The sequence below is a fragment of the Jaculus jaculus genome, chromosome 19 (assembly GCF_020740685.1).
Source record: "Jaculus jaculus isolate mJacJac1 chromosome 19, mJacJac1.mat.Y.cur, whole genome shotgun sequence".
Taxonomy (NCBI): Eukaryota; Metazoa; Chordata; class Mammalia; order Rodentia; family Dipodidae; genus Jaculus; species Jaculus jaculus.
In genome coordinates this window covers 14037665-14060199 of record NC_059120.1, presented here as the reverse complement: position 1 = coordinate 14060199, position 22535 = coordinate 14037665, and the positions used below count along the sequence as shown (strand labels likewise).

Genomic DNA, 22535 nt, shown 5'->3' with positions numbered 1-22535 from the left:
AACAAACTCCAGATGTGCAGTACCTTGTGCATCTGGCTTACATGGGACCTGAAGAGTCAAACATGGGTCCTTAGGCTTCTCAGGCAAGCACCCTAACCACTAGACAATCTCTCCAGCTCCCTGTATCCTACTTTTAAAATCAGTCTACATTTTCAGGATGCAGTTTCACATTTCCTTTTTTTGAGCTACGGTCTCACTCTAGCCCAGGCTGACCTGGAATTCACAATGTAGTCTCAGGGTGGCCTAGAACTCACAGCCATCCACCAACCTCTGCCTCCCACGTGCTGGGATTAAAGGCGTGTGCCACCATGCCTGGCTTTGTTGTTTTACTCAAATAGACTTAGTTAAATAAGAATACAGGATTTGGTTCTAACAGCCTGGAAGAAGAAGGCATGGACAATTCAAACACCGTGAGAGACTTTCCAATGCTCAGCTACATTCTCCACAGATTCATAAAACATTAACTCTTCTCGGAAAGGTGATAGCTAATTTATAACAATGGAGGTTCAAGCAAGTGCAAGAACAATTATAGCAAGTACCTGGGATCTATTTCTGTTCATGAAAATGCCACAGGGGTGCAGTAGCTTTGCATTCAGAAGCTAGGGTTGATTTTCTGTTCTCTTATTATGGTCAACTTAAGAAAGTAGCAATATACCTCCTATATATGTTCAGGGACTGTGAAATATCTGTGAATATTCCAAAACCTTAAACATTTCCAAATGTTAGGAAACACATGCACATTTAGCAAGTTCTCTTCTCATTACTCTGGCTGGAGATGGAGAAGAGATAAGGAATGGTGCAAATTGCCAGACGCTATTAATTATGAAAGATAAAAACTGCTGTACGGAAACCAGGCCGTGTGAGTCTCACGGAAGTTGGGTGCATTTAGCATTAGGTTTTACCAAGTACTGATGGATCTGCATGGTGGAGCCAGACAGACAGGTCTACACCACAGGATCCCTGAGAAGCAATTTAGGGAGAGAACTGGAAAAACGCCAGAGCTAAGCTTGCCTTTGGTAGCACTAAGAGTACAATGGAAGACTGAGCACCAGTGAGACATGAACACACTCTGTCTAGCAAACCACCGTTACCGCGCACAGACGGCCCTTCTGTGACTGTTGGGCTGAGCCCCTTGCCTCGACCTGCCCTGCTCTCGCCCCTCTCAACTTGACTCAGTCCTCTCCCATCCCTAGTTTGGCTTCCTGCCTTTCTGAAGCCCTATTGTGCCATAGCTGTTCTATCTTTTGCCACAGTGCCAACACAGTCGTTAACTCATGGGGCAGCAAAATGATTTCCAAGTCACTGAGAAACAAGTACAAACACTGGAGTACCAGCCACCCCCTAATTTTCATGGGAATCTGCCAATTAGAAAGCTACAGCTATTGGGGTAACTGAGTGAATAAGTAAAAACTGTCAAAACAAACAGTTTTTAAAAATATTTTATTTTTATTTACTTATTTACTTGAGACTGAGAGAAAGAAGCAGAAGGAGAGAGAGAGAGGGAGGAGGGGGGAGAGAGCGAGAGCACACAAGCTGGGGCCTCCAGCTGCTGCAAATGAACTCCAGATGCACACACCACCTTGTGCATCTGGCTTATGTGGGTCCTGCAGAATCAAACCTGAATCCTTTGGCTCTGCAGGCAAGCGCCTTATCCTCTAAGCCATCTCTCCAGCCCTCAAAACAATTTTTAGGAAGTACAGCTTATGATCACATCTTGTTACTGTGAATTATATTATGTATAACGTAAGTTCTGAGGGTACTGTTTCTTTAGAATTAAAGTTTTACAAACTTTTTACTGAACTGTAGTGTATACGGAAAAAGAGGATTTATATTTTTAAGGTGAATAGTGAGCGTCACATGGCCATAGCTACACTATAAATGTGCTGTGACTTACTAAGAGTTAAAATTGTGAATTCCTCTGCTAGAACAGTCTGTCTCAAAGTGGCACTAAGCACACTTGTGCTGAACCACACCAGACTTAGCTCTGAGTACTGTCTGGAACAGTGCATGACATATCACATTGACCAGTATGCTTTCTGATTCCTGAACATGTTGACAAATTGAATTAAATATATATATATATATATATATATATAGAATATATATAAATACACATACTGTGTATATGCAGCCTATAGTGTTCTTAACTGTTAACTACAAAGGATAAAGAAGATTGTGCAACTGAGTTGGAATGGAAACAATTTCAGAGATAGAGATCAAATTGTGTTTGTAGAAACCATTATTGGCAGCTCTGCTATCAAGTCATTTCCTGTGGGAATATTTCACTGGGAAATATTTTTATGCCTTGACTATTAAATAACCTTGGGTATATGGAACAAAACACTAGAGAACAACCAAGATTAACGCGTGAACATCACAGTGTGCATTTTGTATTTAGAACTGAGATATTAAAGTTCCCTATTCACCTCTGAAAGAATTTAAAAGCAACCAGAATATAATATGGTCTAGTGGAGAGTTGCGCAACAGACTGGAAATTAAAGCCATTTGTTTTCTCAGTTAAAATCACTATTAATTAAGAATGTTCAGTATTTAAGATGCCGTATTTATACCATGTGGGAATACAGCAGGTAGCTGTAGTTGCTGCCCTTAGAGAGCTTATGAACTTTCCTATAAGGGAGATGGGATGTGTGTACTGATCGCATAAAACAAAGAAACAACGACAACTAAACACCCAGTACCTAGAGGAGTACCTACCCATGTACTACTGAGACTGTGCGTGATGGCTAAGCAGGAGTGAAGCCAAGTGCCCCGAAGACCTTGAGCTGTCCACCTGAGATCAGAGGTGACTAATGGTGCAAAAAGGGATCCCCCTCTTCCTTTATTTTATTGAAACAGCCTCACTAGATAGCCCAGGCTGTTCTCCATGAACCAGACCCACTGCTTCAGCTTGTTTCTGCCTGGTGCGATGACAGACCTGCGCCACCACACACGGTAGGGTGGGGAAGACTTCTGCAAGTGTAGGTGACGGGGAACCTATTCCCAGAGAGGAGAGAGAGCAGGGAGAGAGGGGAAAGAGAGGGGAGGAGTGGAGGGAGAATATAGCCGTGCCAGGGCCTCTAGGGGACAGCTGCTATTTCCAAATTAGTGCTTCTCTACGCTACTTGAACTGAAACGAACAGTTAACATTTTTGTATTTTAAAAGCATATAAACATAGTCCCCATTCCACGGAGGGTCCTGCTCAGCGGGGTTACGGGTAATCACTGTGGGGTCATGAATGCTGAACTTGTATTTTTAACGTGGTAGGTCTGCAGTCAGGACACTGCCATTTGTGCCTCCACTTTCCGAGTCTGGTTGAGGTAAGAACTGATGATGGATGAACATGCATGCCTTTTGCATTAGAACGAAAAAAAATTTTTTTTTTTATAAGCAAGTCCCTTTTCTCAGCCCCAGACTTGACTTTTGGACAAAGTTTCTCTTCTTCCTCTTTGGGGGGTGCGGGGAAAGGAACCGCTGTAAATTCCCTTCCAGCAGCTCCGGATGCCGCTCAGCGCTGGGGACTTTTCGGGTACACCTGGCCGGGTGAGGTACACCTGCGCCACCCGGCTTCCCCTCGGGCCACCCGGAGGAGGGGTGTGGTCGGTGACCGGGCGGCCTCCGTGCGCCCCTTCCTCATTCTCTGACTGCCAGAGAGTCCAACTCCTCCGCCGCCGAGCCCCGGGACTCACCTTCCCGCTCCACCGTTCTCCCTCCCGCGCCCCGGTGCGCTCCCCGGTTTTCCCGCGCCTTTCGCGCCCACCCCACCCTCGGCGTCTACCCAGCGCCCCCCGCGCGCGCCCGGCCGTCTGTACCTGCGCCGCGCGCGCGCGCGCACGCGCGCACCTCCAGGAACGCGAGGCGGGCGGGCGCGCGCGGCCCGACGGCCCCCTGCGGAGCATGCGCACTGCGGCGCGCGCGCCCTATTCCTCCTCCCGCCCCCCCCCCCCCGCCCGCCCGTCCCGCCATCCCGCGGCTGAGTTATGCCAAGTATGTGAGGAGCCGGCGGCGGCGGCTATGGGAAGCCTGGGCCGCCGCGGGCTCCACCGCCGACGGGGGGACTCTGTTCGGGGACGCCGAGCCGGGTTCTCGAGGCCGGAAGTGGAGGAGCGGGTGGGGATGGCCGAGCCCGTGAGGAGGACTCCGTGCAGACCCGGCGAGAAGCGCGGTCCCGAGCGGCCGGCGCGGCAGCCATCCTCCCCGTCGCGGTCCCCGGGGCCGCTCGGACCTCGCTCGCACGGGGAACCGCACCGCCTCCCGGCGGCGGGCCGCGAGCCGGGCTCGGACGACAGCGGCTCCGACGGGGACGAGGACGCCGATTACTACGAGAACTTGCCCGGCGGCTCGGCGTCCCGGCCCGAGCCCGAGGGGGCGGAGGCGGAGCGGCGGCCCCGGCCCCGGCCCCCGCCTTCCCCGGCCGCGGGCTCCTCCCCGGGGGCGGAGGGTGGCCTCGGGGAGACGGGCAGGCTGCAGACCCAGTTGCGTGAGGCCTATTATCTGCTGATCCGGGCCATGCACGACCTGCCCCCGGACACGGGCACGCGGCCGGCCGGTGCCCGACTGTCCCGGCGCGCGGCCGCCGCTGGCCGGCGGGGACGCGGCGACCGCCCTCCGCTGCAGGTGTCCCCGCCCCGCTCCCCTCCGAGGGCACCGGGGGCGGGGAGGCGACGGCCGCTGCCTCCGCGGATGCGACTGTCCCGGAGCCGGAGTCTCGAGAGTCTCCCCGCTGGCTCCCAAGCCTCGCCCCCCTCCTCGTCCCCGTCCGTCCCGCTCCTCCCGCGCTGGCCCAGCGACGGCTGGGTCGGGTGCGGGCCGCGCGGGGACCGAGACGGGCGCCCGCCACGTGCCGGCGCGATGGACGGCTGGAGCGGCGGCGCCCGCCCGCCCCCGGCAGCACCCGCCGCCCTCCTGCCGCCCGGGTACCGCGGGCACCCGGCGGCTCGATCCCCGGGAGGTCCTGGCGGAGACCCTGCGGCTTCGTCTGTGGGACGCGGAGGCCGGGAGGACCGTCGGGACGGGTCCACCTTCCTCAAGCCGCCGGCGGTGACAGTCAAGAAACTGCAGAAGTGGATGTACAAAGGGCGCCTGCTGTCCCTGGGGATGAAGGGCCGCCCCCGTGGGCCATCCCCCCAAGTGCAAGGGACCCCTGCGGCCCCTCCAAATCTGGACCCTTGGAAAGTGCCCGAAAACCACGTCTTCTCGGTGTCTCCAGACCAAAAGATCACTTTGACAGGTAGGAGGACACTGCGCAGGCAGGTGGCTTTCGTGTTTATTACCGGGTGGGCTTCTGTCCCTGCCGGTGTGTTTGCCAAAATTGTGTGTGTGTGTGTGTGTGTGTGTGTGTGTGTGTTTACTTTTATTTATTTATTTATTTACTTAACATGTTTGCACGGACTCTGTCCCCCTTGCACCGCTCTTCTTTCTCCCTTTTTCCTATGGGTTCTTTGCTTTTCTTTCTTTTTAATTCTAGCACCAGCGTGTCTACTCCCTTAGTACAACAATGCGTAAAGGTTAAGTTCACCACAGGCTTTTTCTGTAGGTTTAGGGATGGGCGGTGCTGCCTTGATTTTTCTTTATAGCTCTAGGCAAATCCAGAGACTTTGGCGAAGTTTGTGAGCTTGAATTTGAGCCAAGGTAGAATTTTACAGGCTTGATAAACTGTCATTTTACTCATTAAACTTTTTTGGTGCACACACACACACACACACACACACACACACACACACGTCAAATCAAAACAAACCCAAAGTGTACGAATTCTTTCACTTGTGGGAAACCAAGACTATTGGTATTTTAATGAAAAGAAAATGTCATTCGTGTACTTTTTTTTTTTTTAAGCCCAGGCACTTTAGGTCATTTCTCAACTTGAATCTTATTTGTAGTAGGAGTGAATTAGTATCTTTGTTAAAGTATATTTGTCCTTAACTTGCGCTCCTTAGTTTGCATGTGCACGATTTTTTATTATCGCTTAAGTAAGTTTAGGCTGTCAGTTTCAGAAATCCCTTACTAATTAGTGTTGCAAATATCAGAAAATTATTGTGAAAGAAACTGAGGTAAAACAACATAGTTTTTTGAGCTACAATCTCAAATCTAAAAACTTTTAGTGAGCGTAAAGAGCTCGATGTTAAAAAATCTTTTAAAAATCAAATGCAGAAATGTAAAAGCATTTGGCACTTTCTTTGGTAAGAGTTACAAATCTTACAAGTCCAGGCTAATACACATTAACTTTATTATTATTAATTTCATTTTTCTCTTTCTTCTTTGAGGTAGGGTTTCACTGTAGCCAGGCTGACCTGGAATTCACTATGTAGTCTCAGGGTGGCCTCAAATTCATGGCAATCCTCCTACCTCTGCCTCTTCAGTGCTGGGATTAAAGGTGTGCACTACCACACCGGGCTTCACATTAACTTTATTTAACCATTAAATATTCAACCGTGGGGAGAAACAAAGTTCACAAAAGTTGTAATTAAACTCAGAGGGGCAGTGAAATAATTCGTTAAGACTTTTTAGATCTGTAAATCTCTATATACTAGTCAACTTTCATACCCAAGTGCATGTTATTTCACTTGAGTGAAAGAAATAGAATGTCGTTGAAGACGTGTGTGCTTCATGCCAACAAATATGTGTTTCTAGGACTAAAGTATTTGGAATTATTTATATTTTGCACAATATTTTGGTTCCCTTAATCTTGGTTCACTTATGATAATTTGAATTTCAATCATAAAGATCTGTGTAAACTTTAATCAAATATTTTGCCCTTTCGTTGCAAAGGTTGAGCATTTGCCATCTAACAGTGGCCTCAGTAATAGTATAAATATTCAAGGACTTAAGTAAGTGTATTTCCTCAAAGAGTGAATTTATTGACTTTTGTACTAAAGCATTAGAGATGAAACTTAATCAACTCTAAAAGAAGTTAAAACCAAATATCACAATGACTGTGTTTTGTAAGAAATCTAAGCAAAAACTGTCACCATGTCTGACCTAATTTTACCATTGTTAAAGCCTTTCAAATCACAAATTCAAATCTCTTGTAGGAAACATGAAAATAATTTGGGTAATTTTCAGATATCTAGTATATAGATCTGTAGAACTTTTTTTCAGTCATTTTATTTATCTGCAAGACAGAGAAGAGAGACAGACAGAAAGAATGGGTGTGCTAGAGCCTCCAGCCCCTGCAAATGAACTTCACATAAATGAGCCACTTTGTGCATCTGGCTTTACATGGGTACTGGGTAGTTGAACTCGCTTCGTTAGGCTTTGCAAGCAAGCACCTTAACTGCTGAGCTATCTCTTCAGTCACTTTTTTTTTAAATTTAAAATATTTTATTTACTTATTTGAGAGAGAGAAAGAGGCAGATAAAGAGAGAATGGGTGTGCCAGGGACTCTAGCCACTGCAGACAAATGCCAGATGCATGCACCACCTTGTTCAGCTGGCTTCTGTGGGTAGTGGGGAATTGAACCTGGGTCCTTAGGCTTCATAGGCAAATGCCTTAACTGCTAAGCCATCTCTCCAAGCCCTAGATTTGTAAAACTTAATTTTTTTTTTTTGTTGTTGTTCTTTTGAGATAGGGTCTTTCTTTAGCTCATGCTGACCTGGAATTCACTATGTTGTCTCAGGCTGACCTCACGCTCACAGTGATCCTCCTACCTTTGCTGACCAAGTGCTGGGATTAAAGGTGTCACCACCATGCCCAGCAATTTTTTTTTGTATTTTAATTAATTAATTTATTTGCAAGCAGAGAGAGGTAGAAGAGAGATAGTGAGAATGGGTGCACCAGGGCCTTAAGCCGCTGCAGACGAGCTCCAGAGGCATGTCCCTGTGTGCATCTGGCTTTACGTGGGTACTGGGACTTGAACTAGGGTTGTTAGGTTTTGCAGGCTAGCACCTTAACCACTGACCCATCTCTCCAGCCTGTTGTAGAACTTTCTGTTTTTACTTCTTTAAAACTATTTATTTATTTTTTGAGAGAGACAGATAACAGAGAGAGAATGGGCATGTCAGGGCCTCTAGCCGCTGCACATGAGCTCCAGATGCATGTGCCACCTTGTGTGTCTGGCTTACATGGGTTCTGGAGAATTGAACCTGAGTCGAAGGGATGTGCAGGCAGTCCCTTAACCTCCGAGCCATCTCTCCAGCCCTTGCAGAACTTTTTAAAACAACATTAAAAAAATTTTTTTTTGTTTGTTTTTATTTATTTATTTGAGAGCAACAGGCAGAGAGAGAAAGAGGCAGATAGAGAGAGAGGGAGAATAGGTGCACCAGGGCCTCCAGCCACTGCAAACAAACTCCAGACGTGTGCGCCCCCTTGTGAATCTGGCTAATGTGGGTCCTGGGGAATCGAGCCTTGAACTGGGGTCCTTAGGCTTCACAGGGAAGCGCTTAACCGCTAAGCAATGTCTCCAGCCCTTAGAACAACTTTTCATGATGGTTAGTTGCCCTTACTAAGACCATTCTGGATACTTCATGTGATTCTTATATCATTTTAAGCCCTCCCAAAGATAAGACAATTGTCATTTAACAACAAAACAAAGAGGTCTTGGGGTTTGTAGAAGATCTCTCAGCTGGTATTCAGACTGTTAACGTGAATCCAGTCTCTGGTCTCATGATTCCAAAACCCCTATTTATATGAGGGCAAAGAGACTCCAAAGTTCTTTAGAGGTTTGATCCAACTAATTTTATTAAGTTGCTTGGCCTGAGGAAATGAATGGAATTTTCAAAAGGGTTTTGAGGGCTAAGTAAATTCCTCAAAATGTCAAGGAAGAGGAGGGAATCCAAGAATAGGTTCTAGAACTTTTAAAAAAAATTGATTGCTATATCCATTTTTTTTAACCTTTACCTTTAAATGTTTGCTTGATGTTGATGTGATTTGGGGTATAGTTTTTCTGTTTGTTTGTTTTTCTGAGGTCGCATTTCACTTTCTAGCCCAGGCTGACCTAGAATTCACTATGTAGTCTCAGGGTGGCCTCGAACTCACAGCAATCCTCCTACCTCTGCCTCCCTAGTGCTGGGATTAAAGGTGTGTGCCACCATGACCGTCTTGGAGTACAGTTTGAATCAGGTTGTTGGGCTTGTTATGTAGCTGAGTGGTAGATAGTGCGTGCTTAGTATATTCAAGACCTAAGGTTCCATCATAGACCTGCAAATAAATAAGTACATAAAATAAAAACAGTTTTGGAAAACATAATACCAAATCCAACGGAAGCAATAGATTCCTAGTTGTATAAAACATGATAAATATTCCAAAAGGCTTATACCATATTTTAATATCATATACATGAGTATATTATCCTTTAGAATACAATCACAATGTAGACTCAAAATGACTATATAGTGGAATAGATAACCAATCTACATAAGTATCTTGAAAATGTCTGAGACCATTATGACAAATGGAAGCCAAAGTGTTTTCCTATTTTGATTTTTGGCTTCCACCAGGAACCATCAACCCTCTAATGGTATTATAATGTCAATATCTGATGCATTTAAGTGTATAGTCTTCACAAGTTGGCCAATTTGTTCCTAATTGGGACAGTTACTTAAGAAATTTAAAGTCATTACACATAGTAAATATTGGCAAGTTTCTGCAAGCCTTAAAATTATGATGGAATCATAATTTATTTCCCAAGTGTACTTCATTAGAAGTCTTTATAAATAAGTTTTAATTAGTATCCAATTCTTAGAAATATATTCAGAAGCACCAGGTTGAGCTATGTTAGTTTTACTTTGTGTTAAAGCATAATTAGCCGCCTTTGACCTGCTTTTCTTGCTACGTGATCTTTGGAAGAAACTGTTGACAGGGTTTCATTTGTTAGCATTTTATCTTCAAATTTTTGACAGTTCTGTAATTAGCTGGTGTGGTCTGTAACCATCCTAAGTGAAGGTGACTGTGGTGGAGGTTGCCACTTACTTTTCTCAAGTATTTGAAATGCTGTCTGATTTCTTTGTATCATACTTCATCCTTTCTGGGTTGCTGCCCTGCCCCCCCGCCCCCCCAATTAGTAGCAAGAGGCATGTAGACTTTTTGTTTTAGTTTGTTTTTAGTTTTTCAAGGTAGGGTCTTGCTCTAGCCCAGGCTGACCTGGAATTCACTATGGAGTCTCAGGGTGGCCTTGCACTCACAGTGATCCTCCTACCTCTGTTTCCCAAGTGCTGGGATTAAAGGTGTGCAACACCACTTTTGGACAGTCTTCAAGCTTTAAATCCCTTTCTGAGAGAAGTTGGCATTGTGGCCTTAGAAACAGTGCAGGACTTTTTTCTTTTTCTTTTTTTTTTTTTTTAAAGAATGCCATGGAACATTGGAGTTGCTTGTAGCTGGAAAAGTTCAAGAATTACAGATTCAGGAGAAAGTAATGTGTTGACTTGGAAGTCCTTAGTTTCTAGACCAATGATTCTGAGATGTCTGTTGATCTTTTGAGAATCAGGCTGTTTTCTAGACTTTTCTGTGTTCATTGTTTTAGAGTGGTGCTTTCCAAAGTTAATGCATATAGGTTCCCTGAAAATCTTGTTCAAGTATATATTCTGTCCCTGAGGAGTTTCTGCATTATAACAGCCTTTTATTGTAGACTTCTAATGTAATGCTTTTGGTAGCCCACACTTAAGAGTAGTAAGGTTCTAGATAGAGTTGCTCAGAAGTTTTGAAAAGGCAGTCTTCCTTTTTCTAATACCATATACATTTAATAGAGTAAAGCACTTGATTGCTTTCTTTCTACTTCATCTTATTTGTATGAATTAATACTTATTGCCTATAGAACATGATGTGTTTAGGTAGTTCTTCATATTAGTCTCACCTTGCACTAGTCACTCTTAGTGAGATTTTGGGATCTTCCAGAAGGGAATATAATAACAGTGGTTAACAGAATTGAGATTCTGGGTTTCGGATCAGATTTTACCATTGACCTGTCTTGTGACCTTAGACAAGTAAGTCAACTTCATGTGGTCTCTGTCCTCTGTGTGCTATGAGCCTGCAAAGATAATGGCTTGGTGTTGTGTCTGACAGACACTTAGAGTCCTTATCAGGAGGAAAGGCTGCAGGCTTTGTGTGAATACTGTCGCCCCAGGTCATTGGGATGCTGGGTGGAGAATGAAAGATTGGGAGCTGAGGGCTTCTTACCGCCTGGAGCTCAAGCTGGAAACCCTGTCAGGGGCACTTATTATTTATTCTGCTCACCTTTTGTGCTTGTGTTTGCTCTTCTGGGTTTCTTTTGTGGAGCTGTGGATCCGAAGCAGTCTCAAAGTTTCCTTCTTTTATTTTCTAGTCTCCAAAGCAAGCAGACAACTTGAAAAAGAAAAAAAAATGCTTCATCTCTTTCTACCTCCTTTATATTTTTATTTTATTAGAGAGAGAGAGAATGGGCATGTCACGGCCTCCAGCAACTACAAACAAACTCTGGACGCATGCGCTACTTTGTGCATCTGGCTTACATGGATACTGGGGAATCGAACCTGGGTCCTTAGACTTCACAAGCAAGCACCTTAACTGCTAAGCCATCTCTCCAGCCCCTACCTATTTCTAAGTTTACCTGGGACACACACTTTATTTTAAAATTTAGGCATGGATTTAGATATCTAATACCATGTTCATAAGAATACTTTTATTTGGGGCCAGGCTTGATAACACGTGCCTTTAGTTCCAGCACTAGGGGAGGCAGAGGTAGGATGATCGCTATGAGTTCGAGGTGAGCCTGAGACTACAAAGTGCATTCCAGATCGGCCTCGGTTAGAGTGAGACCTTACCTCAAAAAACCAAGGGGGAGAATACTTTTATTTGGATTTTTACTTTTTTTTTTTTTAGTATTTAATTTTTATATATTATCTGCTAGAAAGAGAGAGAGAGACAAAAAGGCAGAGGGAGTGGGAGATAATGCTTCAGGACTTCCAGTCTCTGCAAATTAACTGCTAAGTGAAAGCAATAAAGAGAGTAGAAATTGTTAAAAAATATTTCTTTTCACTGGGTGTGGCAGCACATGCCTTTAATTTCAGCACTCTGGGTGGCAGAGGTAGGAGGATTGCCATGAGTTTCAGGCCACACTGAGACTCCATAGTGAATTCCAGGTCAGCCTGGGCTAGAGTGATACCCTACCTCAAAAAACAAAACAAACAAAAAAGATTATTTTATTTATTACAGACAGACGGAGAAATAGAGGAAGTGAGACTGGGCATGCCAGGACCTCTAGCCGCTGCAGAGGAACTCCAGATACATGTGCCACCATGTGCATCCAGTTTATGTGGGACCTGGAGTATTGAACCTGGGTCCTTAGTAAGCTTCACAGTTAAGCACCTTAACGCTAAGCCATCTGTCCAGCCCTTGAATAGAAATCTTTTTTTTTTCTCAATTTTTATTAACATTTTCCATGATTATAAAAAGTATCCCATGGTAATACCCTCCCTTCCCCCTCCCCCCACTTTCCCCTTTGAATTGAATAGAAATCTTAAAATGATAAAAAGATGGGCTAGAGAGATGGTTTAGCAGTTAAGGTGTTTGCCTGTGAAGCCTAAGGACCCAGGTTCAATTCTCCAGGTCCCACGTAAGCTGGATGCACCTGGTGGCACATGCATCTGGAGTTCCTTTGCAGTGGCTAGAGGCCCTGGCATGCCCATTCTCACTTTCTCTCTCTCTTTCTCCCTCTATCTATCTCAAATAAATAAATAAATAAAACATTTTAAAAAGATGACTGCATGGTGCACATTTTCAGTTGTGTAAATGCATAATTGCTTGACTTGCTAATATATCTGGGGCACTAGTTAAATGTTCAAGAGTCTCATGCTCTGCTGACTGAGCTCACCAGGCTTTACTTAAATGTTTAATAATGCTATCATTTGGAATTATTATGAAATAATTATCAAGAAGAAATGGCTTGAGTAGCTCACCACTGTGTAGCATATCATTCTTAGTGAAAACCTGCAAAAATGGTCATTGCTGCATTCTCTTCCAGATTTTCAAAGAATGGCTTTATTTAGAATCTGAAAATTATATCAATGCTATAACATGTATAGTTATAGGAGGATAGGTTTGTGCCTTGTAACTTTGTATACTTAGTCTTAAGTTTTTCCTTGTGCCTTCTTATAAGTGAAGCAGAATTAAGCATCAAGTTTAGCACAAGGAGGGAAAGGAAGAGTGCATATAGCTTCTCATGGACATGGATTTACATCTGCATCCATCTTATATTAACTGAGATAAAAATTAAATGTTCAAAATAGTTTATAAGTAATTGCTGAGTAGATTAGCTTGTGTGTGTGTGTGTGTGTGTGTGTGTGCGCGCGCGTGCACAGATGTGCGTGCTCCTGCCATGTGTTCAGAGGCTGAGGAGGTGTGCTGGTGCTCTATTACTTTTCACCTTGCTCACTTCAGACTGAGCACGTCACCAACCCTGAGGCCCAGCAGTTCTCAGTTACACTAGCTAGACCCACGAACCCTGGCCGTCCTCCGGTCTCTGTCCCCCACACAGCTCTAGGGCTTCAGCCGTGTGTGGGCAGGCTGGCTTTTTATGTGAGGGCTGGGGACCACTCAGGTCCCTGTGTTTGTGCAGCAGGTGGTCTTCCTAGCCCACGTTCACTTTTTAAATTTATTTTTACTTATTTATTTGAGAGTGACAGAGAAAGAGGCAGATAGATAGAGAGAGCGAGAGAATGGGCGCACCAGGGCCTCCAGCCACTGCAAACAATGCGTGCGTCCCCTTGTGCGTCTGGCTAATGTGGGTCCTGAGGAATCGGGCCTTGAACCGAGGTGCTTAGGCTTCACATGCAACCACTTAACCGCTAAGCCATCTCTCCAGCCCCCCAAGATCACTTTTAATAACTGAGTAACTTTGGTCTTTGTGAGAATTCTAACTATGTCAGTACTTATTTGTAAATTTAAATTCAGCATCATGTATATTGCAATATCAAACTACCTGGTTTCAAGCATTTGTAGCTTATTTCCTTAAAAACAGTTATAGTGTGTCTTATAATGTAATTACTCCTTCTACTATTACACTTTCATTAAACATATTAGTTATATCAACTTGCTTAAATACAGGATGCTAATAGCTTTATTTTTTATTGTAGTACTTTGGAATGTAGTACAGGTAGGTGCATGTTTCAGGAATCATGTACAGTGCACAGTATTCAGAAACTCTGAAGGACTCTAATGTGTCCAGATAAATTTTGGGTAACATATGTGTTAGAATAAGATAAAACAAGATGTAGTAAATTAAATAGTTTTACATTTTTTTCCTTCAAATTTATAATTGTGTCAAAACGTTTGTACATAATGTCCTGTGCAGGTCTCGTATGCCATTAATTGATTCGTGAAGTAGATCTAGATCCCAGCATGCTTGGCAAGAGAGTGTGATCACTGAGAACCTAGAAGTCCCTGCGATTTTTTTGAGCAAGTGGTTAATTTTTGGTTATTTTTTGATATGAACAAAAAGGCAAAGAAAAACACTGGAATCTTCTGTTTTCATAACTAAATTTTAAGAATGAAATCGAGTTAGGATATATTGGGTGTGTGTTCCACGTTTGCACTTCAGCCCTGGGCCGTGGAGATGGTCACCCCTCCAAGTGCGCTTGTCTGCTGACCACAGGTGCTCTCCAGGTTACTTAGCTTTTCTGAGTAACACTTTTAGTTTTCAGTATTAAGGGCCACCTGATAAGGAACTGATGATGTCCTGCGAGCTGCTTATTTCCCTACTGTTAATGGAAAGCATTCTAGGGAGAGGGACAAGAGAGTTAAGCATACTTAATTTTGAATACTAAGACCTTACCTGGATCCCTCATGTGTTTGAGGCTCACAGTAATTCTCATGCTCATTTCACAGGGTTGCTGTAGAGGCTCAGTGAAGTTTAGGGCTTCCCTACTGCTTTTTGTCCTGCCTGCCAAAGTCACTCTTCTGTTCAGTAATAAATGGCTGACATAGTAGTTCACTGAAGCTTCCTTTCCTTAACTGTTTTTTTTTTTTTTTTTGAGGTAGGGTCTCGCTGTAGCCCAGGCTTACCTGGAATTCACTATGTAGTCAGTAGATAGCTACTGTGAGGTCATGAATGCAATGGCCACTGTGTGTTTTGAAGACAGCATTCTAAAGCACTCTTTCCCAACCTTTGGCTCGTACATTCCTTCCATCACCTCTTCTGCAGTGTTCGTTGAGCCGTGGAGGGCGTGATAGAGGAGTCTCCTTTAGCTCTGAGCACCGCCGTCACCGTCACTTCTTTTCAGCACTTCTCCTTCCCTTCTGATTGCTAGTCTAGCTTCTGCAGATGGTACAAACTGAACTTAAACCCACATTTGTGTTGCAGGTTGTTTTGACTGATCTGCTTGGTTGGGTACGTGCTTAGCTTTTGTTGTTGTTGTTGTTGTTTTTTTTTTTTTGTTTTTGTTTTTTTGAGGTAGGATCTCACTGTAGCCCAATCTGACCTGGAATTCACTATGTAGTCTCAGGGTGATCCTCCTACCTCTGCCTCCTGAGTGCTGGGATTTAAAGATGAACACCACCATGCCCAGCTATGGTTAACGTTTTGAAAGACAAAAACATAAATTTACGTTTTAGTTTTTAAAAAAATTTTTTTTGTTTATTTTTATTTATTTATTTGAGAGCGATAGAGAACAAGAGAGACAGAATGGGTGCGCCAGGGCTTCCAGCCACTGCAGAAGAATTCCAGATGCGTGTACCCCCTTGTACATCTGGCTAACGTGGATCCTGGGGAATCGAGCCTCAAACTGGGGTCCTTAGGCTTCGCAGGCAAGCGCTTAACTGCTAAGCCATCTCTCCAACCCACATTTTAGTTTTTTGAGGTAGGATCTCACTCTAGCCCAGGCTGACCTGGAATTCCCTATGTAGTCTCAGGATGGCCTTGAACTCACAGTGATCCTCCTACTTCTGCCTTCCAGTGCTAGAATTAAAGACTGCCTGGCTAAATTTACATTTTTAAAGGATTTTTTTTTTTTCAGTAGAACGGAGGTGCTGAATGCCTTGATTTTCATAAACTTAATTTTTGTTTGTTATTAAGCTTCTCATAGCTGAATGTGTTTAGTTACAGTTAATAAATCATTATTTTTTTTCTTTAATACTGAGTCATCTATATGCACACTCAATGTGGTTCTCCTTTAATTATCTGTATAGTGATTTATTTATTTGATAGATGTATATTTACTTACCTTACTGTTACTGTAGCCCACATAATACAACTTTTTGGAAATGTGATGTCTTCTTCTTTTTGTGTGTGGTGTGTGACATGTAGGTAGTATGTGCATTTATGGATGCCCAGTGAGTACACATGCAGAGGTGTATTAGTTACCTTCTTGTTACTGGGACAAAACATGTGACAAAAATCAGTTTAAGGGAGAAAAGGTTCGTGTCAGTTTATGGTTTTAGGAACAGTCCGTCATGGGGTAGGCATGGAGCAGTAATTTGAAGGAGCTTGTAGCAGTTCCTCAGTGAAGGAGCAGAGACAATGACTCATTTTTATGCAGTTGGGGCCCTTGGCTCATGGAATGCTGCCACCCACAGCCAAGCTGGTCTTCCCATCTCTACTGACCTCATCCAGAAAAGCCCTAACTGGCATGCCCATGGACTTCCTCCACGGTGACTCTGAACCCTATCAGTGTGACAGTCAGAGGTTAACCATCCCAGAGGCTCGAGTAGAACGTCACGTGGTCTCCTTGATTGTTCTCCTTGAGCGCCGTGCACTGAGCCTGGGTCTACTATTTCTGGTTGGTCTGGCTGGCCAGAGAGCCCCAGTGATTCTCCTGTCCCTATCCCTTCAGCGCTAGGATTGCAGGCCTACCCAGCCAGTGGCGTTCTGTGTGACTGTTGGGGTTGATTCAGGTCCTCCTTCTTGCACACCAAGTTCTCTGACCTGCTGAGCCACCTCCCTACTCCAATTTTGTCGTTAGACAAAGAAATGTTACGTTCTTAGAGTCTTAACCACAATGTAGTAACATATATATATATATATATATATATATATATATATATATATATACACACACACATATATATGTACACATATATATATGTATGTATTATGGATGTGTACACATACACACTTAAATATCTGAGGTCTTCTAGGCTATGACTAAGGGCAAGGACTGATTTGTTTTATATTTTTAGCTACTACTTAGGTTTAGGTTTGGCTAATCACGATAGCAGTTGTATTGGGTGCTATTGTAACCCCTCAGAGACTCCTTCCTTCCTTCCTTCCTTCCTTCCTTCCTTTTTCTTTCTTTCTCTCTTTCTTTCTTTCTTTATTTTGCTTTTCGAGGTAGGGTCTCACTGTGGCCCAGGCTGACCTGGAATTTATTATGTAGTCACAGGGTGGCCTCCAACTCATGGCGATCCTCCTACCTCTGCCGAGTGCTGGGATTAAAGGCGTGCGCCACCACGCGTGGCTTCTCTCTTTATTTTTACCTTAGATATTTAGAACTCAGGCTCTGTAAGATGTTACTGTGCAGTGATTAGGAAACCAACCTCCTGCTAAGATTTTAATAATCAATAAGACATTTTTTGTTAGGTTATTTAAAATCTTTATGTAAAAAGAGAAATATTTTTGTGCTTTCTAATTAATGTCTTCTATCTTTGTAAGTAGGGAGTTGGGATTACACAAATACTAAAAGCATACTCTTGTATATAGTACACTCTATGGAAGTGCTTCTTAGATTAATCTGTTTTGCTTAGGCTAAGTCTTACAAATATGGTTTTTATAGATGGTGCCAAATTGTATGTGCTTTTTCTTAGAATGATTTGACATTTATGTTAGCAGTTATATTTTTTCAAACTTTATTGACAAGCTCCCTTCACGTCACAGTGAGCCCTGGTTGTAATCACTCACCGCCCTCCTTTGTCCCCTTCCTTCCGCTGAGCCTCTTCTCAACTAGCTTCTCTGCCACTGAGACGCCGTTTTTTCTTAGCCAGGTCTTGTGTAGGCAGTGTCAGCCGCTGTGAGGTCATGAATGTAAAGGCCACTTTTGTGTTTGGAAGGCAATATTCCAAACCCTTCCTCCCTTTCCTTTGGCTCTTATATTCTTTCCACCACCTTCTGCACTGGCGCCTGAGCCTGGAAGGGTGTGATAGAGACGTCTCACTTAGCACCGAACGCTCACTGTCACTTCTCAGCACTTTGATAACTTTTGAGTCTCCTCAGTGGTCCCCCTCATCTGAAAAGAGAAGCTTCTTTAACCAAAAGTGAAAGTAGCATTGTTACATGAGCATAAATATAAATATTTAGAGGTCAGTTTAGTGGGAATAGTATGTGCATTTAGCCAAACAGTGGTAGCTTTCCCATAAGGGCATATGACCTCCCTAGCCATAGGCTTTTGATTAGATTTTCAGTACTGGGTATGAATTCCCTCCCATGGAGTGGGCCTCAGAGAGCAGTTGGTTTCCCTCATTAGAGACATGCCACCATTACACTAGTTGGTACATTTAGCCTGGCTGGCCTGCTCTATAGCCTGCAGGGTCCACTGCTGGTTAAAGCCATAGATGACTACACCCCCCCTCCAACAGACTACATAGCATTTTCCAGTTGTATTAACAGCTAGTCATCTAAAGAGGTGGATTCCAGATGGTCTCCAGCCTGATTTTCTATTCCTGAAGCCCAAATATCTGAGGTCTTCTGCAGTAGGGTCTGTGCTTCCAGTGGTTTGAATGTAAAAGTATGTCCCCTAATGCCTCGGGGGTTTTTGGTTAAGGTTAAAGTCTACAGCAGCATGTTGGAGGAGCTGTCGCTGGGGTTGGATCTTGTAGTCCAGCACTAGGTGTGTTCAGAGTCGTTTTTGAGCTCTGGCTGCTTGTGCTTGCTGGTGGTGGTTTTTCTGTCTCTGTGCTGTGGGTGCTGGAGTGAGCTCGCTGCTTCCGCCGTGGTGGAGCGTTCCCCCGATGCTGTAAGCCTGAACTGCACCCTGTCTGCCCATGAGCTGCCTGCGGTTGGTGTTGGTGCAGCAACGAGAAAGTGACTGCGATGGCATCTAAGCAGTTGGATGTCTAAATAATAGATGTTATATTTAGATGGAAAAACAATATTTTTGGTCTTATTTTGATCTGAGTGTGATTAATATCACTTATTTTTAAATATTTTAATAAATGGCCTGAATTGACATGTCTTTCATGTTAACCTAGCATTATTATGTTCCATCTTTTCTCCTTTAAAACAGACTTATTTGAAAATGTTTATGGTTCTTCAGTGAAGAGGAGAGAACTTGAAGACCTAAAGGATGACACTGAACTCAGAGATCATAAGCCACTTAACAGCATCACTGTTTCCAAGAAACGCAATTGGCTCTATCAGAGTACCCTGAGATCTCAGAGTGTGGAAGAAAATAAGAAATACCAGGATCGAGGTCCTTTACCTGTTTCACCTTTGTCCCCTCCTAAACATCAGCTATCACAACCTTCCTTCAGATCAACAGAAGAAAACTTTACGTATATGGTGTGTAATGTGCCCAGCTCTTCACCATCACGAAACTGTCCTTTAGACTTCACTGAGGAAAATGATGCCGATGATGAAGGAGAGATATGGTACAACCCCATCCCTGAGGATGGCGATCTTGGCGGATCCAGTGCTTTGGGTTGTGGAGAGGCAAACCCTGCTGGTCAGAAGCTTCCTGCTCTGTTTGTTGGTGACATGAAGAGAGTAGAGCCATCTACTGAAGATGTGTTGTGCCCTGGCCAACACACAGGTGATGCTCAGAGCACACAATCAAATGGGATGAGTCCTGTAGATCCACTGTATTCTGTGGAAGCTATGCCGCAGTGTATGCAAAGGCCTGGGCACAAGACACATGAAGGAATGATGGATGACAGCCCCGTGATGAAATCTGTGGTTGCAGGTAAAGACGACTGTAGATGTGCCTTTTCTGGTCAGTTCTTTGATAGTTGCTAAAGTAGAAAGTGTCTACTTGCCTTATAAAGTAAGCACTTGTCAAAAATAAAAATAAAGCTGCATCAGATATAGGCCCTTGCCTGAATAATCACTTTACTGCTGAGCTGCACCCTAGCCTACTAAATATTTTAATACATGTGGAGGTTTATTTTTATCACAGGCTTGACTTTATAGTTTGGTATGTGCTTTAGTATGTTTTGTTTTGTTTTTAAATTTTTATATAATTTTTCAGTCTATGACTTAATATCTTCAGTTTATTTTTTTATTGTTTATTTATTTATTGAGACAGGGTCTTGGTCCAGCCTATAAAGACCTGGAACACACTCTGTAAGCAGACTGGCCTTGAACTGATGGCAGTCCTTCTTGCTCTATCTTCTAAGTGCTGGGATTAAAGGCATGAGCTGTCATGCCTTGCATACTTTCCTCAGTTTTGAAACTTGCTAGCTTTTTCCAGTTTTCACATTTAGGTGAATGCTGATTACACAATTCTGCTCTGTGCTTCCCCGAAGAACTTTAATCACATGTACCTTCCATATCTTTACGTCCTCCTCCCATCGTTTTTCTTTGTGCCTCACTGAAATTGTTAGGTATCTCGCAGTTCTCTAATTTCTTTATTATTATTGTTTATTTATTTGAGAGAGAGAATAATATAAGAAAAACATATAAGAAAAACATAAGAATGGGTGTTCCAGGGCCACTGCAAACAAACTCCAGATGCATGCGCTCCCTTGTGGCCATGTGCTAAATTGCACACTTGCATCACTGTGCATCTGGCTATGTGGGTCCTAGAGATTTGAACATGAATTCTTAGTCTTCACAGGCAAGTGTCTTAATCACTAAGCCATCTCTCCAGCCCTCTAATTTATTAAAGTCTATGAGGTTTTCTAAATTTTTAGTTTTCGTAGTTACACTTTTTAAGATTTCAGTTTCTTATAAAATTTTTCATACTGTCATTTTCCCCTGACCTATTTTTAATTTTTTTTTTTTTTTGAGGTAGGGTCTCACTTTAGCTTAGGCTGACCTGGAATTCGCTCTGTAGCTCCAGGCTGACCTTGAACTCACAGTGATCCTCCTACCTCAGCCTCCCAAGTGCTAGAATTAAAGGCATGCTGCACTATGTCTGGTTAGTTTAATTTTTTATTAGCAATATTAATTTTGCAAAGTAATGAGTGTGTGTGTGCCCTCATGTGTCAAAATATACATGTGGAGGTTAGAGGACAAACTCAGGTGTGATTCTTTGCTGTCCATCTGGAAACAGAGTCTCTTGTTTACCCCTGTGTTCAGCAGGCTGGCTGATCCTGAGTTTCTGAAGAGTCTTCTCTCTCCCTCCCATCCTGCTGCAGGCATGCTGCAGTTACAGATACTCAAGTAGCCACTGCGGACCTTTACGTGGGCTCTGGGATCTGAACTTGGGTCCTCACACTTACATGACAAGCACTTTATCCACCGAGCTGTCTCCCCAGCTCACTTTACTCTTTTTTTTTTTTTTTTTTTGAGACAAGGTCTTGATATATAGCTCAGGCTGACCTTGAACTCTTGTTCCTCTTTCCTTAGTCTCCTGAATATTATAGTACTGTAGGTGTTTACCATCATGTCTAGCCTCGTTGTAGTGTTTTATTCTTTGAGACAAAAGTTACTTTTCTTTAAATTAAAAAAGAGTAGAATCATGGAGAGTAGAAGAAGGCAGATATGCTCTTTGTAAACCTTATTTTGTTTTATATATCCATTTACTCATGCCTGACCTGACAAGTAGGCTTTTAATTGTACTTAGAGTCATTAGTTTAGGCTTTTATGCCTGAGTTTTCCCATGAGCAAAGGAGAGGAAGCAAAGAAAAGAAACAAGTGGTAGAAATAAAAGCCTTGTTAAGGGCTGGAGAGATGGTTTAGTGGTTAAGGCACTTGCCTATGAAGCCTAAGGACCCACGTTTGACTCTGTAGATCCCCCATAAACCAGATGCGCAAAGGTGAGGCAAGTGCAAGGTTGCACATGCCCATTAGGTGGCACCAGCATCAGGGGTTCAATTGCAGTGGCTGAGGCCCTGTCAAGCCAATTCTCTCTCTTGCCATCTCTAAAATAAAAAAAAACAAATCTAAAGCCTTGTTAACTAAAGGCTACAATAGTTATATATTATATAAAAGGAAGTAGTTGAATTATCTTATATTTTAGGTTAAGTCATATCAAATTGCTAATATTCAACAGGTTTTGGTTTGTTCAATGAAAATATTTTATATAGCTCAATCTAATCATTTGTTTTTCCTTGATTTTTTTCTGATGTGCTTCTGTTAGTGCAGATATGCTCCCATAGGAAACAGTGTGCGTGCGCTCGCGCGCTCTCTCTCTCTCTCTCTCTCTCTCTCTCTCGGTTTTTCTTTTTTTTATTATTTTTAAAAATTATTTGTTTACTTTTATTTATTCATTTGAGAGCAAAAGACAGGGAGAGAAAGAGGCAGAGAGAGAGAATGGGCGCACTAGGTACTTCAGCCACTGCAAATGAATTCCAGATGCATGCATTACCCTGTGCATCTGGCTTATGTGGGTACTGGGGAATCGAGCCTCAAACCGGGGTCCTTAGGCTTCACAAGCAAATGCTTAACCGCTAAGCCATCTCACCAGCCCCCTTTTTTTGGTTTTTCAAGGTAGGGTCTCCCTCTGGCCCAGGCTGACCTGGAATTCACTATGTAGTCTCA

General features: G+C 43.5%; 1 protein-coding gene across 1 annotated transcript in view; it reads left to right on the top strand.

The window, feature by feature from the left end:
- Nucleotides 1-3499: 3499 nt before the first annotated feature.
- Nucleotides 3500-22535, top strand: part of Syde2 (synapse defective Rho GTPase homolog 2) — a 46397-nt gene continuing 27361 nt past the window's right edge. The window contains exons 1-2 of the mRNA XM_045138682.1: nt 3500-5228; nt 19120-19794. Of these exons, the coding sequence (XP_044994617.1) occupies nt 3500-5228; nt 19120-19794 (2404 nt within the window). The remainder of the gene's footprint in view (nt 5229-19119; nt 19795-22535) is intronic.